Source organism: Xiphias gladius, chromosome 1 (genome assembly GCF_016859285.1).
Source record: "Xiphias gladius isolate SHS-SW01 ecotype Sanya breed wild chromosome 1, ASM1685928v1, whole genome shotgun sequence".
Classification (NCBI taxonomy): Eukaryota; Metazoa; Chordata; class Actinopteri; order Istiophoriformes; family Xiphiidae; genus Xiphias; species Xiphias gladius.
In genome coordinates, this window is record NC_053400.1 from 34,628,996 (window position 1) to 34,648,045 (window position 19,050).

The window sequence follows — 19,050 nt, forward strand, 5'->3', positions numbered from 1 at the left end:
GAGTCAGATAATAAGGCATAAAAACACGTCAGCCACTAATAAGAGAGAGGTCCACCACACTGTTTCACTGAAACATCCTCATCCCGTGGAACATCTTAAAAAACGAATAACTGAATTATATGAAGATTTTTGAACTTTGAGACACACAGTTTCTCGATGCCTCTGCCTCTGTCAGCCGGACATTGTCCCGTATTTCCTGACGTCTTTTTAATAAATGCTGTATACGCTTTAGAGAGATTCTTTCCGGCAGTTTAAGAGATCACTGAGTGGAGTCAATCAGACGTCATATCTGAAGATATGTGACTAGACGAGAGAAAGTAAGGTCATATTTCTGTCCTGTAGGTTTTGCTGCGTTTTCTGATTTTCACCGTTCAGCGGCAGTGATGTCCGGTCAGTTGGACGCCGTCATCACAGTATCTGACAGCTGAAGGCATCACGGCAGTCTCGCCTCTGGATCCTCGGACCACATCCGAGGATCCAGAGTCTCCTACCTAAACACATGTGTCTGCAGCTGGAGCTCGTCATGCTGTACTGGACAATAACTTCAGTTTTAAACTTTCTCTCCTTTCACTCAGCCTCGTGTCAGATAGTTGAATGCTAGTTTAGTTATCGGGAGCTGGATTTTTCTCTTTTGATGGAGCAGCCCCCCCCTCCTCTCCCGGTCTTTGTGCTCAGCTAAGCTCGGCACCAACCACTGCACTGGAGACCCAGGGATGAAACTGATCTGAAACATCTCACTCTGGGTTGAGAGAATGTCCCGAAAAATCAAAGCGTTTCTTCAAAGAACTGCTGGAGTTCAGTATTGAGAGAGAGAGAGAGAGAGAGAGCTGAGACCAAAACAGAAACACAGGAAGAGGAGGAGGAGACGAAGGCCGCTCTCCTCCTCCTCCTCCTCTTTGCTGAGTTGTTTCCTTCTCTGTCAGCTTTTTTCTTCTCCTCCTTCAATTTCCCCCTCCTTTACTTTTTTCAGATGACTGATGTCACGTCACAACCATGTTCCATGGGGCGTGTGTGTGTGTGTGTGTGTGTGTGTGTGTGTGTGTGTGTGTGTGTGTGTGTGTGTGTGTGTGTTTTCATCCAGACGGTCACTGTAATTTCCTCCTAAAATAGCTCAGATCAAGAGATGAAATGGGCGTGTGCAGTGCATTTTGGGAATCTGTAAACCACTAAACCCAAACAGTTTCTCTCTCCTCTCTACTTTGGTTTCCCACAGGTACTGAATGCTGTTTTCTACACAAGACCATGCCCTGAAATTTACTGTATTATTTCAAAAAAATGCGTGTGTGTTCTTACGTGCCTCAAGAATTTAGGTGTATTTTCCCGCAGTGCTCACTTAGTGTCAATGATTTGAATCATGGCCCAAGAAGCCTCTGAGTCAAAGTAGCTGCATCAGGCTGTAAACCGGAGCTCAAACTACCACCTGATTAATCAGATAGTCAATCACCGAAAAATAACCGCAGCTATTTTGATAACCTCGATAACCGTCTTTCATTTGTCAAGCAAGGAAGCCAAACATTCGCCGGTTTCAGCTACTTTAATGTGAGCGTTAGCCGCTTTTCTGTGTCGTATATCACAGTAAACTGAAAGTCTTTGGTTTTCGGACCCCCGGTCGAGCAAAACAAGCTACCTAACGATATCATTTGAGCTGTGGGAATTAGAGCAGGCGTATTAATTGATGAGGAAAGTAATGGTTGGTTGAAGCCCTATTGTAAACCTGCTCATGTCTCAAAATGACCAAATTACCAAACCAACAGTGATGGAAACAGAGCAGAGTGACTGGTTCCTGTTCTTTGCCTCGGTGAAGTCGACAGAACTAGACGCTGGTACGACCTCCTCCGCCGCCGTCCAGCTGACAGCGCTGTCAGCAGCCAATCAGGAGAGAGGATTTTATATCCCAAATGACCGGGACACGCGCTCTGGTTATTGTTAATGTCCTTCGTGAAAATTGTGACAAAATATATTCGTCAGCTGCCGAGAAAGAACTGACGTAATCAAACAGTAGCTGACTAAACCTCCAGAAAAGACGAAAAGAGGCGACTAAAATGGAGTTTAAAAAGAAAAACCTGTGTAAACGCAGCCTCTCTTCAGAATCTACTGGTAATAACATGGCACAGCAGATGTATGGAAGATGGGTTTTGGATTTAATAAAGCCCGTTGGGTAGGAGTTAGCTCTCTGGTACTTAGCTTTTGTCGCGTTGCAAAGAGGTTCCACATTTCTTCTTGATAGATTTAATAAAATGGCAGTTAACAACCAGTTAGTATAACACAGCCTACGAAACACTGAATAAAATCAACACCTTTAAGGATCCACAGGATTTATTGCAGGGCTGTTGTCCAGGGTTCTTTTTTATTGGAAGGGTTTGTGTTATCCAACAGAACGTTGGGATCTTAGCAATGATTGACTCATACTGAGAGTTGGATTGCATTGGATTTACAATGTTGTTACATCTTTCCAGACGTCAGTGTTTTATCGTGTCTGGATCTATTGTTGAATTAATGGCATCAGACCAGACACCCTCTCTGCAGAGCTGCTCTCTCAATCATACAACCGGTCATTTAGAGGCTTCTTTTCATTTTAATTGTCTTTCAGCCTGAAATTAGTTGATTGAATTTTGTTAGAAAGCAGTTTGCTGAAGTTTAACCGGAATGCTCTTTACTGGTCTTGACAGAAACCAGACATTTTTGTCAGCTGACTCAAGAAAAGACTAAAATGTCAAGTGTTTTCATGATTTTGTTTGGTAAGAGTTGACTGAAATGTCAAGAGTTTTACTCGACTAAAAGCTGACTAAAATAAAAAGGATGAAGTTGACTAATTATAACTAAAACTAACACGGAGTTTTGATCTCAGGACTAAGACGAAGACTACGTCTAAAAATGGCTGAGAAGGCTAACACTGCAGATGTTTTCACATCACACGCGATGAACGGAGACATTAAAACCTGGATCAACGTGAGACTCGAACAGTACAGCCGTTACAGGTGTTCAGTGTGGGGTGGCTGCTCTGCGGGACGGAGGACTGAATAAGATATGTCTTACAGGCGTAGGTGCGGTGTATTGAAGAAAAAACATCAGGCACGATATTGAAAATGTATAAAAGATGGAAAAAAATATCTAGAGATGAGAAAAAAGCAGGGGCCATAAGCACATGACAAATTAAAATACCAGTCTGAATCCTTTCAAATCCCTCATCGAATCTTTTTAGGCAGAAGAAAAATTATGTCCTCTTTTTATTTCACTCAGCAAAGGCAACAAAACACGTTTCAACTGTCTCAAGTAACAAAAGATAGAACTTAATATTTAAGAGCCATGACTCAAAGATTGACATCCAAAAAAATTAGGACCCAGTTTAACATTACTTTTTGCCAATTTAGCCCTGGATTAAAAATAGTAGAACCCAGCAGAACCCGTCCCTAGTCCAGGGCCTCACTGAACACACTTTACTGTTGCACTTCAATGGGCAGCTGAACTGTAACCAAGACACTTAGAGCTGTTTATACATATCTCTTTACGTTGAAGCATGGCAGCTGTGTGTCAAGTCAGATATTATGGGCTGTCAGTGTAAGTGCACAGCTCACACGCCTCTCTACCTGGAAAACAACCTGGAATTTATAAACCTGGGGGGACTCGCTCCGTCTTTGTTGGCAGGAGAAATTTCAGCCTGGACTTGAATCCTTTATTAAAAGCTCCTTAAATGCTCTAATCTGGTGGGTTTGAGCCCCCACCCCACCCCACCTACAGAAGGACAGGTGACCTTCACATAACCTCTTTGCTGATTTTTATTATTATTATTATTATTATTATTATTATTATTTTATAATTTGATTATACTGGTTTTATGTTCCCTCATTTAGTGAGATTAAAACCTCGCCTTCCTTATAAAATGTCCGTGTGACGTGATAAATGACTCAAATTCATGTGTGAGAGAGAGAAACTCACCACAGCCCATGTTTACTTTCTCTCGTTTCATTTTTATTGTTCACTGTTTGATGGAGTTGGCAGGTCCCCATGCAGATAAGCAGAAGACAGAGTTTTTATTTAAAGGTGTGCTGAAGTCTTGGTAGCTCTTTCTTTCGTAAGTTCTTTTGTGTAATTGAATGGAGTAAAAAAACAAACCATAGCCCCTTCTACAGATCCTGTTCAAGGCAGGAATGTTGCGCCGTTATTCCGCCTTGTTGCTCTGTATAAAAGGTGTGGACGCGGAATGGGAGGGATTGTTGTGCCGCCTTTAAACCGGCAGTGGCGGTAGTCACCGAGCCGGAAGAACGGCTGCGACCCGATCGGAAGCTCTTTGAAAATGACTGACGGGGTTAACGTTGACATAGTTTGAACATGTGAGCACAGTACGCAGATGTTGACGAGGAGCTGTTGGTCTCTCAAGGCCCTAAAACGATGCCAATGCACACAGATGCACACACTTCTGTGTTTATACTGCACTGGATGTTTACGTAGGCAGATGTGTAGTCGGCTTGTGTGGTCCGTGTTTACGGCCCCCGAGCTCAAAACCTTTGGGCTGCATTGAGATGTCCAAAACCACGTCAATGAAGGTCCGCACAGATGTGGACGTATCGCAACATTTACGTCACATTTAGGGTTATGTGGACCGCGGAGGTATAATTTGAGTTCCCTGAGTTGTTGTGGCGCCCAATGCAACTCTATTTTGGGACAAAGAAAATTCCTACAACTTCTTTGCGACTCCTTGAACCTCCTCAGAAACGTCTCCAGGATCCTCGGAAACTCCACCATGAGACAGTCCTCAAAGAGTTCTGACGCCTCTGTGTGAATAGTACTTTAATTGGTGAGATGTGTGTTTGAAGTCTCGGCACATGTGACTGCTGCACTTTGTAGTGACCCGGATCGTAGTGAGCTTTCCCTGCTGGGACTCCTCCTCCCTCATTAGGACCCTGAACGTGATCGTTGGACCGGAAACGTTCTCTTTTGTTCCAGAAACAGTCCCCGCTCTGTTTACAGTACGTTTTCAGGACGGGTCACCACTATATACGGTGAGGTCCTGAACCGACCGCAGCCAATCAGATCCGTGCATCCTGATTCACAGGCTGTGATTCAGACTGTCAGCTCCAACTGAGTCCAGGTCCCAGGATCCCCGGCTGTGTCACGTATGCAGGACGGGCTGGTCGAGGTTTCCAGGACACTAAGCAACAAGGTCAACTCTGACCAGGGGAACACTGAAAACTTGTGGTTCAAATACGTTAACTTTACGTAGTCTGTATGGTGGAGAGTTGGATCTTCAGACACATTCTCAACAAGTCCTCCAAAGTAAACGACAAAGTCCGGTTTGACTTTTATGATCTGACACCTGCGTCTCTTCACAGTACTCTGCTGTGTTTCTTTACTTTACTCTTTATGGTAGAGTAAGACTACATCAGTTGTACTGCTTGAAAAGCAAAAATAAAAGAAACAGAAGGAAGAGGACAACTGAGATTGGAAAAAAAACCACTTAAAAACGACGATATCAAGTCGCTTCGCATAAAGAAATTCTTAAAATAAAAGACTTTAGTCGATGTATACATGCTGTATATACATGAAAATGTAGAGGCAAGCTTGATATAAAGATTAAAACGTGAAAACAAAGTGAAAGTGACCTGGCCTGTATAGTGGCCAATGTAAACATACCGCAATAGAGTGAAAATAATGCAATCGGCAAACTAGTGTAGAATTAACACTTGAACTGTCTCAAGTCTCAAGTGTTAAATGAATTTATCAAACTAACTGGAAATAATATTATCACAGGAGTTACTAAATGTAAATCAGTTCTCTGAGAGACCAGCTGCTGATATTTAACTCTACATCAACGCATCTTGTAGCATCATCCTGTGTTACATCATGAGGGACTGGTCCGGGTCCTCTGCAGAGTTTTATCCTGCAGCAACAACAGATGGTCCCAGGACAGGGAGGAAGAGGGAGGGATGGGCGAGAGAGGTGCACACAGAGTGGAGGGGCTCTCTCTCTCTCTCTCTCTCTCCCCCTCCCTCCTGTCATTTGCTCAGCCTGATAGAGGTGAAGACTCGACCTGCCACAGCTTTAATCTGTTCCAGTGTCAAACAGGATAACGGAGCGGAGAGTCCGACGGGTTTTTACAGGTCTTCACGCGGACCGTCCCGGACCTGCTGCTCGTCCAATCAGGACACAGACTGATCTAACGACTTTCTCGTGAACTGACGAGCTGAACGGAGGAAAGACGGTAAAACTCCAGGATCTCAGTAGTGAAACAAACATGGAGGAAAAATTGATGGACTCCACAGAGGATTCTGATTTTTACTTTTTCCTGTCGGTCTGGATAACGAACCTTTTTTAAAAGTTTTGTTTTCTTATTCTTGGATTCCTGGATCAGATATTTCCTGAACTAAATCACTTTTATTCAGTATTTTTTCCAAATAAAATTTTAGTTTGCAGTTGTGTGGTAAAGTACAGATATCGAAGTTAGCGTACCACTACAGAAACTCGTATCTTATTGAACTCTCTGGAGTCAGAGGTCATTTTGCACCTGGCTTTATATTTTTATTAACTAAAATCAGTTTTGTCTTTTAGGGAAGGGCAGTTTTTCCGAGCACAAATAAAGTCTGGTTTATCTTTTTATGTTGTTGCTGTCGTGGTGCACAGCTGTGCATCCTCGCCTAGAAATTACATTTTTAAAAAGCCTTTTCTCCCGACTATATCGTATCTCGTTAGTTTAGCTAAAAATCACGTGTTTAAAATTTTTTTCCCCCAACTATATTATATTTTCTTGGTTGAAAAAAAAATGTAAATTTAGCAAAAAAAAAAAAAAAAAATTTGCCCAACTACCTGCCTGGTGACTTCCCTCTTAAAATTGTTTTTTTTGTTGTTAAATCAAACAAAAATGGAAATCTAGCGGAAATTACAACAAAATAGATGCTAAATGTCAGCGATCACAATGTTTGTACGAGGTGACTTCAACTTTGATTCAAAAAATCAGAGCCTGAACACATGACAGGTTTAGTGAATTTATTTTTACAGGCTTCAAACTTTAGGTAATTTAATAAATATGAGAATCATCTGTTACTCATGCGGCAGCTGTGACTTCAGAGGGTTAAACGGATAAGAAGTTCGCACACAGAGCGTTGTAAGTTGAGTCTCTTGACTTAAACTGAGAACCTGAAGCTGCGTCCTGCAGGCTCCGGTTACCTGTCCAATACCTGTGGACGTGACAACAACAGCAGCAGCAGCAGGGAGGACGGGACAAGGTTCAGAGGTTGTTATCAGCTCTGTGGAAATGCGGTGTTGACTCTGAGAGGGCGGGATCCAGGACAGAGGTAAAACAGGTGAGATAGAGAGGAAAAGTGCGAGAGAGGGAGAGGATTATATAAATACAGCGCAGAAGGATTAAAACAGAGCTGATGAGCTTCATTCAGCTGGGAGGAAACATTTGGCTGGGAACACAGAGTCCCGGTTCTTAGGGCTGAATTCAAATCTCTGACTTTGAGGATGTTAACGGGACAACTGCAGCCTCTCACCCGAACCTTGTCTTAACCTGACTGGATCCGGATACGATGAACCTAAACATTCACCTAGAGTGACCCTCCAGCTGAGGAGGAGGTGAACTGGACCCGTGGAACAGGGCCATGTATGTCCTGTGCACCCTGGCGGTTCTGACCCTCCACAGCCTCTTCAAGAGCCGTAACAAGGCCGCGGAGCCTGGTGGGACGTCGGAGGCCGCGGGGCAGAAATGTCGGCCAGATGATGGGGGTGTCGCCGAGGTCTGGGGAGCGTCCAAGGTTCGGGGTCGTGGAGATGATTCAGTGAAGATCGTGGACAACGGAGGACTGACGAGCTGCAGAGCTGACGGGAGGAGGAGGCGAGGAGGACCCGTTCGTAACCTCCCCAGCAGGAAACGACGTCAGGTGAGGAGATGGAGATGGAGATGAGGTGCAGGCACAACAGTTTCCTCAACTTAAAATCTGAGGTCCTCATTTTTCCAACCGCTTAAAAAACAACAAGCAGCACAGGTGTAAAAGTGCTGCTGAGGAATGGGAGCGAGAAACAGTGGTGGACAATATTTTACTCAAGTACAAAGGTGAGGTACTTGCACTGTACTCGAGTACTGTATTTCCATTTGATGCTACTTTTCACTTCACTGCTATAGAAGCTGCAACGATTAGAAGATTAGTTGCTCAAGAGAAAATTCATTGGCAACTTTTTTGTTAATCAAATAAACCTTTTTTGTCAGTTGGACAAAACAAGACATTTGAAGACGTCACCTTGGGCCATGAGAAATTATATCACGCACCTTTCACCGTTTGTCGTTTCATAGAAAAAATAATCAGCAGATTAAGCGATAATAAAAATAATCGTTAGTTACAGCGTTACTGTTTAGATATTTGACCGTTTTAGTTACCGGCTGCTTCACAGATTTAGATTTTACATACGAAACACATGAGCAATTTTATATATGATGCGTTGTCATAGAGCAACAGTATGTAGAACATTTAAAACTAGCTCCACCTCAACCAACTACAACAGTAAAATGATCCTCACACATTGATGCATCATCAGTAAAAATAGAAATATATGTAACACTGAACTTTAGACATTAAACTTAATTGGTAGCTGTCTGTTAAAACTATATCAGTGGACTCCTCGATCATAGTTAAAGGCAACAGTTCACTCTTGAAATCAGAGCTCGGTATATTAAACTAAGAAAAAAATAAACTCATGCTACTTCGTGCATGATCAAGTGTTTTTGGCCCCGATCCTGATCTGAGTCCTTTCATTTCGTTTACTTCTGATAACGAGTCCTGTCCGATACTTATATTTACATTACATAAAAGTTCAAGAAATAGCCTGTGTATCTGTACGCGGCTGTAGACTAGTTAATCTCACACACCTTATTTTTTATGAGCTTCTTGATCCAAATACTGAAGGTCATGGTTCAAAAATGTAAAGTTTGTAAACTTAGATTATTGATGTGATACGAATGAAATTTCAGCGGTGAGGTTGGCGCCCCTGACGGTGGTGGGATGCGAATCCCCGAGAAAGAAGATGTTTCGCTGTGTTGGTTTTGTTGGAACCGCAGAAACGCTCTGTTCCCTCGTGGTTGCGCAGCGGTTTGTCTCTCACAATTGTCTTCCATCGAGGCCTGTCATGAAGTTACTGACCGAATCAACATTTATTAGCGACGTGTATCATTTTAAGTGGCGACGGCGTCGCTCAGCAGCGGCTAGAATGAGAAGCTTCAGCTGAAAGTGTTTCTCCGCTGTTGTTTTGATGATTATTGGCCTTGGAGCTCTGCGAATCTGTTTATTTTTTCCCACCTCAGTGTCTGAACTCACCGAGTCACTCACCGCTGCACCCAGTTTGCAGACTTGACCGCAGGATGGAGCCGTTTACTGAGGCGAGACTGTCGTTACACTTGCTCACTGTCCGCTGCAGGACAGTGATTGACTACATTGATTCACTACAGATACACAGATGTTTGAAGACTTGAGCTGCTGTTTTTGACCACTAATCCACTCAACAGCAAAAACGTCTGTCTCATAAGACACTTCAACTCTCCTGAAACTCAAAGTGGTCTCAGCAGCTCCTGGTGATACAGTTTTTAATCGTGTTTCTGTGTGTGTGTGTGTGTGAGATCAGTGACCTGGTGTCTCCTGGTTAATGTCGGTATGTTCCAGTTAAATCCGATGTTTCTGGTTCTCTGTTGTCTGGCTCTTTGACGGACGGCATGACGTTGACTGTGAAGCATCTGATCACATGACGTGAAACATTAATGTCTGAAATCCCCCGACCTCTGACTCGTTACGTGTAGATGGTGTTCTAGGTCGATTCAGATCAGTTATGTAACCGGACTCGTCGTCTGATGACGTTGATCTGCCTGCTGAGCTGTGGACGCTCTGACGGAACGACGCTCGCTCTCATCCTGCACAGTTCAGTGTTCGGTTTTCGGGACCTGCGTCTCCATCCCCAAAAATCACACCGTAAATGACTTTTGCTTAAATCTGTAATAATAATATTGATGATAATAATAACGATAGATAATAAGGAGTATAATATATAAAGTGCTTTTACGGGGGAAAATCCAATAGGGTTGTAGTCTGCTTTGGATTGGTTGGTTGGTCGATATGCTCTCGTCCAACCTAATGCTCATTGGTTGCTGGTTTAACTTTGATGAGGAGAAAAGCGCTACATCAACAGCCTTCCAGGATTAATCCATTATTTACTGTGGTGGTGGTGCGGTGTGGGCTGGGGGGGGGTGTTTGAAAACACCCCATTGTTGATTTACAGTAAGTAAAATAGACAAAGTAAAATCTGAAGATATAAAATAAAAAGCTAAGAACAGGACTACAACGTTACGATTAATTGATTAATTGAGAAACAAATTGACAGAGTAATCGATAACGATCACTGGTTGCAGCTTTAGATTCTACTGTCATTCTAGTGACCCCCCCACACACACACACACACACACACACACACACACACACACGGGGCTGTTGAATATTTCAGATGGGGGAGGAGCAGCTCCTCACGCTTCAGTTGAGACTGAAAAATTTATCTGTCGACGGAATGGAGGGGGGAGGAGGGGAGGCAGGACTAGAGGAGGTGTGATGCTGCTGTGCTGTTGCTAGGGAAACAGAGGGAGGAAGCTGTGTGTGTGTGTGTGCGCCTTGAGGGTGACAGCGGGTGGCGCTGACACTGATCCTGCCGCTGTGTGTCGGCCGGTGCAAAGCTGCAGCAGTGAGGAGGAGGAGGAGGAGGAGGAAGATGCAGCGATGATGTGGTTGTGGAGGCCACAAGGAGGGAGGTAAGACCCGAACAGACGGGTACAAAGATGGAGGGATGGAGGATGGAGGGGAAACAGACATGTTGAGTAGAGACGGCGAGCGGGTGGATGAGGTGCAGGTCTGGCTGTAACCTGATGCAGAGGGCTGCGTTTCCTCCGATGACCTGGATACGTGTCGTGTGTCGTGTGTCGTGTGTCGTGAGCAGAGCACGGCTGCAGAAAGCTTCATTTTCTCTAGTTTTGTTTTCCTGTGTGGATTTCCTCCCATGTCCTGATAATCCTCCTTTTGTCTGGTAACGCTTTCAGTCTCTCCTGCGTGTGTTTCTATTTGACCTCAGTGATTATCATCGTGTCCCACGTGTAGAATTATTTTAAGCAGCTTCACTGAAATAGATTTCCTCCCTGCAAAGACGAGCGTTTGCTTTTATTACCATTATTTATTTATTTGGTTGTTTTTTGTGATTGTTGGAACGACACTGTTCAAGGAGTCTCACACCAAAAAAGGGGGGATTGTGTGTACAGCTGAAAGGATTAGTTGATAACAGGCAACTACTCGGATAATCGATTGTTTCAGTCATTTTTCAAGCAAAAATAGTGAATCGATTCCAGCCTCTCAAATGAGAAGATTTACTGCTGTCACGTGTCGCCTGTAACTGTAAACTGGGATTTGGGGATTTTGGGGTTTTTGGTCAAACAATACAGGGCATTTGAAGACGTCACCTTCAGCTCTGCAAAGTTGTGTTGGGCATTTTTTGAGCATTTCTTACACGCGTCACGGACTAAACGATTAATCGCCAGGACCCCGGTACAGGTACAGGGGCAAGTACAGGACAAAACACAGCATGCAGAGGAAAAGTAGAGGTTGGAATGAAGCATTTTTAATATCGCATTGTCTCAACCTACAAGGTTTTCGTCAGACAGCGTAGATAACCGGCCGCTCACCCCCGTCCTCCGACAGCAGGTGTAGGTGGAGATACACTCAGTATTTTTAGCTGCACCAGGTCTCATAGTGACTTCAGCAGTTTTTAAAAAGTAACGTCTTTGTGTGTTTGCGTATTTGCTAACAATTTCTGCAGCTCCAAACTTAGGCTGCTCAGCTGATACTAAGAAACATCATGGCTTTGATTCAGGCCTTTGTTGTCTCATTTAGGGCTGCAGCTAGTGATTATTCTTCAATTAATTAATCATTTGGTCGATAAAACTTTACAAAGCAGTAAAAGTGCAAATTAAAGTTTCCTAGAACCCAAGCTAATGTCTTCATACGTCACACATCCCAAAAATCCAAGACGCTCAGTTTACTGAGCAATTAACGACAGCTGTTCACCATTTCTGTAGAATGTCACTGATAAGTCGGCAGCAGTAAACAGTGTGTGAAGCCATGATGGTGTGTGTGTGTGTGTGTGTGTGTGTGTGTCAGAATAAGACACCTTACAAAGTGAGGACATTTTGTCCGGTCCTCACACCTTCAAAGGGCTGTTTGAGGGTTCAGACCTGGTTTTGGGGTTCAGGTTAGAACCAGGTTTAGGTTGGGGTTAGGGTGAGGGAATGCATTATGTCAGTGAGGGGTCCCCACGACTACAGGAAAACAAGGATGTGTGTGCCCCTGAGCTGACAGGGTTTGACTCTGAGCACATGGAGACGAGCGGAAAGAGCTGATTTGACCCAGTTTACTTGAGGAGGAGGAGGAGGAGGATGAGGAGGAGGAGGAGGTGGATGAGGAGGAGGAGGAGGAGGTCTTAAAGTCTCTCCAGGAGGTAAACGCAGCAGGAGAGGATGTGTGTGATTGGACAGTTTAAAGTAGCGCTGTCAAAACTGGGCTAAAATGACGTGTGATTATTCCTTCTAAAAAAACAGGTTTGAACCAGTCAATGTCTGTTTTTGCGCATTATCACCATCAGTGGACAAACCAATACAACGAGACGCAAAACTACTTGGTTGAGTATTTTCCAGATGTGCCCTCAGATTGCTGGTGCTGGAATGCTAGGCTAACCGTAGCTCACATAGCTCACACACAACTTCCAGGTTCCACAGTTTTACCGTCTACTGACGGAAATCCAAAGTGTTTCCAAACGGGGCTTTTCAGATGGATCCGAGTGCAGCTCGCGCTCTCCGCGGCCGAGTCGGGTTGTGAACGCTCTGCCTTCATAACCACACGGCCGTTGTTGAATGATTCGCTTGTCTCAGCTTCACCTGCATCTCATTTTCAGTCAGTGACGGTGACGTTGTCCATCGTGCAGTGCATTAAGAGCAGCGGCCCAGGCCCACGCCAGAACTCGTGAGTCAGACCGCTGCGGTAGTGCGGCTTTTTTTTCCACAATCAAATTTTAATTTTCACAATCGAATGGGTTTTGTTTTTTTACAAAAGGTGTTTGCTGCCCCAATATACCATATCTTCACTATTAGTATTCGTATTTGATTATCACATAGTTCAAAGTTGATCTTTTCCTCCTCTTAGTAGTTAGTTTGTTGGTGAAAGGGGCGTCATGTCCACTACAGCCTGAAGTTTATATTTTCCTAAGGAGATAGTAGAAATAGAAAATCTATCAAATCAGTAAAGCCCAGTGCTTTGTGCCCCCCCCCTCCCACAACCAAACTTACACCCCCTGGCTAGTGAAGAGCATTTTAAATTCAAACCAAGTAGTTGGAAAATGGCTGTAGAGTTATCAGTTCCAATGGAGGAGGGTGGAAACAAACAGAAACACAGTAACAGGAGCCTTTTACCACAGAACTGAATGTTTTTAATTAACGTTTATTATCAGCAGGGAGCTGTGACGTCGCCAGTCTTCAGAGACAAATGGCGTCTGTAAATGACCGTGCGTTTCTCCGTGAGAGACCGAGGCAGATCCAGATCCGGATCCGGATCCAGAGTCAGTGTTTTCAGATGAGTCCTTTGGACTGTGAAGGTGTCAGACTGCAGCAGATGGCTCTGTGCTGCTTTTACAGCCAGCAGACAGTCAGCTGCTGGTTGGAAACTGGAAGGAAAAAACAAAGCGTTGCACATGTTGCTGATTCACTGCAGGAGGAAAATAAAAACATGAACTGAGCCTTTTACGCTGCAACTTACGACAGGTAACATTCAAAAACAGGAAGAGCTGAACTGTCAAGTCGATCGGTCGAACTGGTGGTTGGTCTTCTCTCTGCCTCAGCTGTAGCAGAGAAAATGTGTTTTCTGCAAACTCATCCCAATTAATTCAGACTGTCTGTGTGTGTGTGTGTGTGTGTGTTTGTCTGTTATAGGCTACTTTTGGAGACACATTTCAGACTAAAGACCAGTTAACTGGGGACAGCTTGTCCAATGGGGGACAAAAGCTGATCTTTGGGTCGGTGGTTAAGGTTGTGGTAAGTCTCCAGGAAACTAATGCAAGTCTATGTAATGTCCCCAGGAGTGACCAAGGTCAACGTGTGTGTGTGTGTGTGTGTGTGTGTGTGTGTGTTAGGCACTGTAAAAGGTTAACCTGAGCTCTGCAGTGTGTACAGTCTGCAGGGAGAAATGTGTCAGCAGCTGTCAACATTAATAATACTTTCATGTATTGTGTGTGTGTGTGTGTGTGTGTGTGTGTGTGTGTGTGTGTGTGTGTGTGTGTGTGTGTGTGTGTGTCTGTGTGCGTGTGCGTGCGTGTGTCAGCAGCTCCACCACTGTAATACCTTCTTATCCTGGAGCTTTTGAATATGAAAGGAACGCTGACGTGAGATTAAATCATTTGTTGTGAAACGTTACCGGATGTTTGCTGGAACCAGAGCACACGGAGTCTCACATGCAGCTCGTCATGTAGAAGACACACTTTAAATAAAGGCAGTAGACCACACACTTAGAAGGCAGGCAGCAGTTCGTGGTTCGCCTCCACGGAGCTTGTTGTTATTATTCCTCCGTGTGGCCGAACTAAAAGACAAACGAACATCCGTCAGTCAACAGTTTACTCATTTCAGCCAAACCTCAGCACAATTTGTCCTGCACAACACATCTGTCTCTATCAGCAGGTGACACCTGAGGCTGAACTATGAATCAAAACCTACAGCTCCAATCAGCATCCTCGGATCTGTGAAACGGTAAAGCATAAATCGAACCTCTGCCTGGTTTTTCTGTAGTGAGCATCCAAACACAAGAAGAATGAAGTGAGTGATACCGTCGGTAACACCGGGACTCACGGGCTGCAGGATACGAGGACCTTTACTGACGTCTCACCACAGTTACATTTGTTCTTTTCCCAGTACTCGGCTACGTACGACGACATGAAATTGGGATTCCCGGAAGCTTTGGTGAGAAAAGTAATGTAACTTTAAACGTAAGAGTGAAAAAAAAAAAAAATTAAAGGTTTCAGATTTAAATGAGTATATACAAATAAAAGTTCAAGAACATATAACAGGGAGAGTAACGCAATAAAATATAAAGAGTGATAACCGGTGGAAGAAATAAGTAGAAAAAAGAATAATAAAAATAAAGAGATGGAGGGTTGAGTTGGATGCAATACAACAACAATAATGACTAAAAGTTTGTCTGAACGTAACTCAGCTCCGTAATGTCGGACTCTGAATTTTACTTTTCGTTATTAACGTCATCTCGGTTATTACTGGTATCACTGGTGTCATTCGTTAACCCCTCAGGGTGATCTGACAGTGAACAGGACGACACCCCTGTTTTCTCTGGTCCTGCGGTCAGTCGAGGGTTAGAGAGGCCATCTGCTCCCAGGATTAACGGATTACAGAAACACAGAGTTCATCCTGACCGGGAAGGTTTCTCATCAGCTGGTCTGAGCTCAGACCTTGGTTTTCCTGGTGGTGATCAGTCAAGGGGAGACTAGAGGTGGGTGAACTGACTCCAGGTCGGTGTGTGGGCGAGACAGGGAGCTCTCTGCAGCAGTACTACCTGAACCTCTGCAGCAGGTGGTGTCAGCTCAGCAGCAGGTCGCTGGTTTTGTGTGAATGGGACCAGTTGAGAGGTGTTTGAATGGGACCAGTTGAGAGGTGTGTGTGAATGGGACCAGTTGAGAGGTGTGTGAATGGGACCAGTTGAGAGGTGTGTGTGAATGGGACCAGTTGAGAGGTGTTTGAATGGGACCAGTTGAGAGGTGTGTGTGAATGGGACTAGTTGAGCTGTTTGAATGGGACCAGTTGAGCTGTTTGAATGGGACCAGTTGAGAGGTGCGGGGATGTGAGTGCGGCAGCATGCTGGGCCGGGTGGGAGCTCTGATCAACAAGAGCCGGCTGGACAGAGAGCGGCATGTCCACCCCTCAGAGAGAGAGCCTCGCTGTGGACGTGGACGGGTAAGAGCAGTGGGTCATAACGGAGGAACAGGTCCAGTTTAGAGGCTGTCATCTGATTGGTGGAGTCCTGCAGGTTAAGAAGGGAGGAGTGGGGACAAATTCATTTGTGTTATCTGACAGTGGTTTTATTTACTGCAGCGATTTCACAACACTGACTTTACCTGTATGAAAGTTATGTGTTACAAACTCATTGAAAGCTGCTTTGGAGAAATTTGTCTGCCAAAAAGATTTTCCCGGTCCCAGGTCCCATTCACAATGAGCAGCAGCGGTTGCTGTCCCAGCTTATTGACTCCTTATGTGGGAAGTCTCCAGTCATGTTAGCAGCTCTGGGAGGCGGGTGTCTTGTTCACCGTGTTCGCCATCTTAGTTTAGCGTGTTAGCATGCTAACACTTACTAATTAGCAGTAAACAAAAAGGCCAGCTGAGGCTGATGGGACAGATCTGAATTCTGCAGGTATCTGGTCATAATCCAAAGTACTGGACAAGTTAAAATGTTGACCTGATGACGGCGCTAGAGGAAAGTCAGAGGACCGTCAGAGTTACCCAGTTCACCCTGAGGGGAACATGAACGTCTGAACCACATTTCATCTCAGTCCATCCAACGGTTGGTGGGACGTTTCAGTCTGGACATGTGGACAATACAGTACATAACTTTAACGAGACAACAGATCTTAGATTTTTCAGGTGGTCGCCTCAGTGGAGTCTGACCAATCAGAGAGCAGGCACATGTCAAAGTAAAAGCGTTGAGCTTTGTCTCACTTCAGACTCTGCTACTGTGGACTGTCAACGTGGTTCAACTCTATTCAGGGACTTGTCCATGGAGTTGTTTGGTCGGATTTCGAGGCCCTGCAGTCAGTCCGCTGTTGTAGATTAGTGAGTATTGGCCTGATCTTGTTTGGTCTGACCCTGTATGGACTGTCTAAACTGTGCTTACTGCATTAAACTGGATGTAGGTCTATGTACATGGCCCACAAACCACCTTACAGTGCAGCGGGTTCAGTGAGCGATGTGAAACTTCTGAGCCAGGTCTGAGTGGGTTTTTCAAACGTATTGTGAGTTTTTAGTTCCTGAGAGTGCGATTCACTCACATCCAGACCGATTCTGGTCCAGATAATGAGTGTTTGATGTTTGCATTCAAGTTTATGCTGCAGGGACTTAAAGAGTAGCTTTACCGCCCCTGAACATCTTGTCTTTGCTGACCTCCGGTGGCTGAACGCCTCGCCCGGCTGCGGTGATGTACAGCTGTCCTCCGGGACACCGTGACATCACCACCGGGTAGGGCTGGGTGTCGTCCACAAATTTTCAGCACGGGTACCGATACCTTGTCTTGGATACCGGTTCCTGAACGATACTTTTTTCGATACTCATTTTATAAAATCCATTTTTAAAAAATGAAACTCACATTGCACATTACAGTACGAATCCTTAGTGTTATTTTTCAGCTCGTTGGCATTTTCCTACACACGATCAAAAACCCAACGTGGATCTCCCAGTTTAAGTCACCTATTACAGTGACGTGGACAAATGTTGTTCACACAACCGTTTTGAGGACATTTTGTCCGGTCCTCACACCTTCAAAGGGCTGTTTGAGGATTCGGACCTGGTTTTGGGGTTCAGGTTAGAATCAGGTTTAGCTCAGGGTTAGGGTGAGGGGGCTAGGGAACGCGTTTTGTCAGTGAGCACATCCATGGCTACAGGAGCAAACACGGGACAGTTTGACTGAATGGAAACAAATGCAGACTAATACAGGCACATGAAGAGAAATATATGATATCCCCAGACTTCACCAGGCAGCAGTAGAATCGGTTCATTTGCAGGGACTCTCCCTGGTCTGGTGCCGTTTTACTCAGGTCTAATGCAGTTTGTGTCTCCGTCTCTGCGTTTGCAGCCGGTCCAGCGGTCCAGCGCTCTGCTCAGCCCGGCGGTCATGTTCAGCACAAGAAAGACCTGGGACCTCGGCCACGCCCCCTGCCTGCAGGAGCTCTGGAAGAAAGACGTTTCATTGGACGGTGAGTCAGACGTCTGCTGCAGAGGAGGAGGGAGCTTAAACCAACAAAAAAACACCAGCATGGCTGCATTTTTGGCATGACAGAGGAGTGTGTGTGTGGAGGCAGGAGAGGTGAGTCATACCTGTTAGGAATGAATGGAGCTCGACGGGGAGAGGAAACAGAGTAAACCGGAGCGTGTGTGTGTGTGTGTGTGTGTGGTAGTGCAGACTGTCAGAGGGACAAACAGGTGAGCTGAAAATATCACCTTTTTATTTATTTGTTCATGTGTTCGTTCGCTGAGTGTGTGTTTTTGTCAGCTGGTCGTCTTAGAGTCGGAGTCTGAGGAGAGGACGGATCAGAGTAACAACACTGCAGCTATTGTCAGAGAAACGGAGAGAGAGAGACTTTCTTTTCATTTTCACTGTTCAGACTCTTTCTTCTTTTCCTCGTCTTTTATCCACCGTTTTCCATGACGGCTCATTTCTCTACCGTCCTGTATATCAGTGTTTAAAGAAGTTCAAGATTAGAAGTTAAGGTTTGTGTAGATCTGCGATGATTTGGTCCATAAATCAAATAGTCGATAGAGTGAAAATGAAGCTGCTACAATCATATGATAACTGAATATTCATTAAGTCATTTATGAAACAAAAGTGCCAAAGAGATCTCTGGTCCTACAATGTGAGGATTTTAAGATATTAAACTGAATCTCTTTGGCTTTGGACACTTGGTCGGATAAAATGGGACATTTGAGGACGACACCTCGAGTTCTGGGACTCTGCGGGACATTTTTCACGTTATTGGCATTTTATGGACCAAATGATTGATTGACTGGTCGGCTGCATCTAACAATTATTACAGGCATTTTGACATATTGTTTACACTGTGGTATCTCTACCCTTGATATTTCTGCTTAATTCAGAGCATTGTGGGCAATATTGAGTTTCTCTACCGATTGTCCACAAACTGTTCTGGACCTTGATTTTAATATCCCAAGATAAAATGACATATATTGTGATGCATCATTGAATCCAGATCTCCCAGTTC

At 44.6% G+C, this 19,050-nt stretch overlaps 1 protein-coding gene across 4 annotated transcripts in view; it reads left to right on the top strand.

The window, feature by feature from the left end:
* The window catches only part of kifc3 (kinesin family member C3), a 55,892-nt gene that overhangs the window by 8,763 nt on the left and 28,079 nt on the right, over positions 1-19,050 (top strand). For 3 of the 4 annotated variants that reach the window (XM_040117965.1, XM_040118133.1, XM_040118048.1), the window contains exon 2: positions 17,907-18,027. In XM_040117965.1, coding sequence (XP_039973899.1) covers positions 17,907-18,027 — 121 coding nt within the window. Of the gene's footprint in view, positions 1-14,842; positions 15,014-17,906; positions 18,028-19,050 lie in introns of all 4 variants that reach the window. The other variant, XM_040118220.1, reaches the window with a different exon arrangement.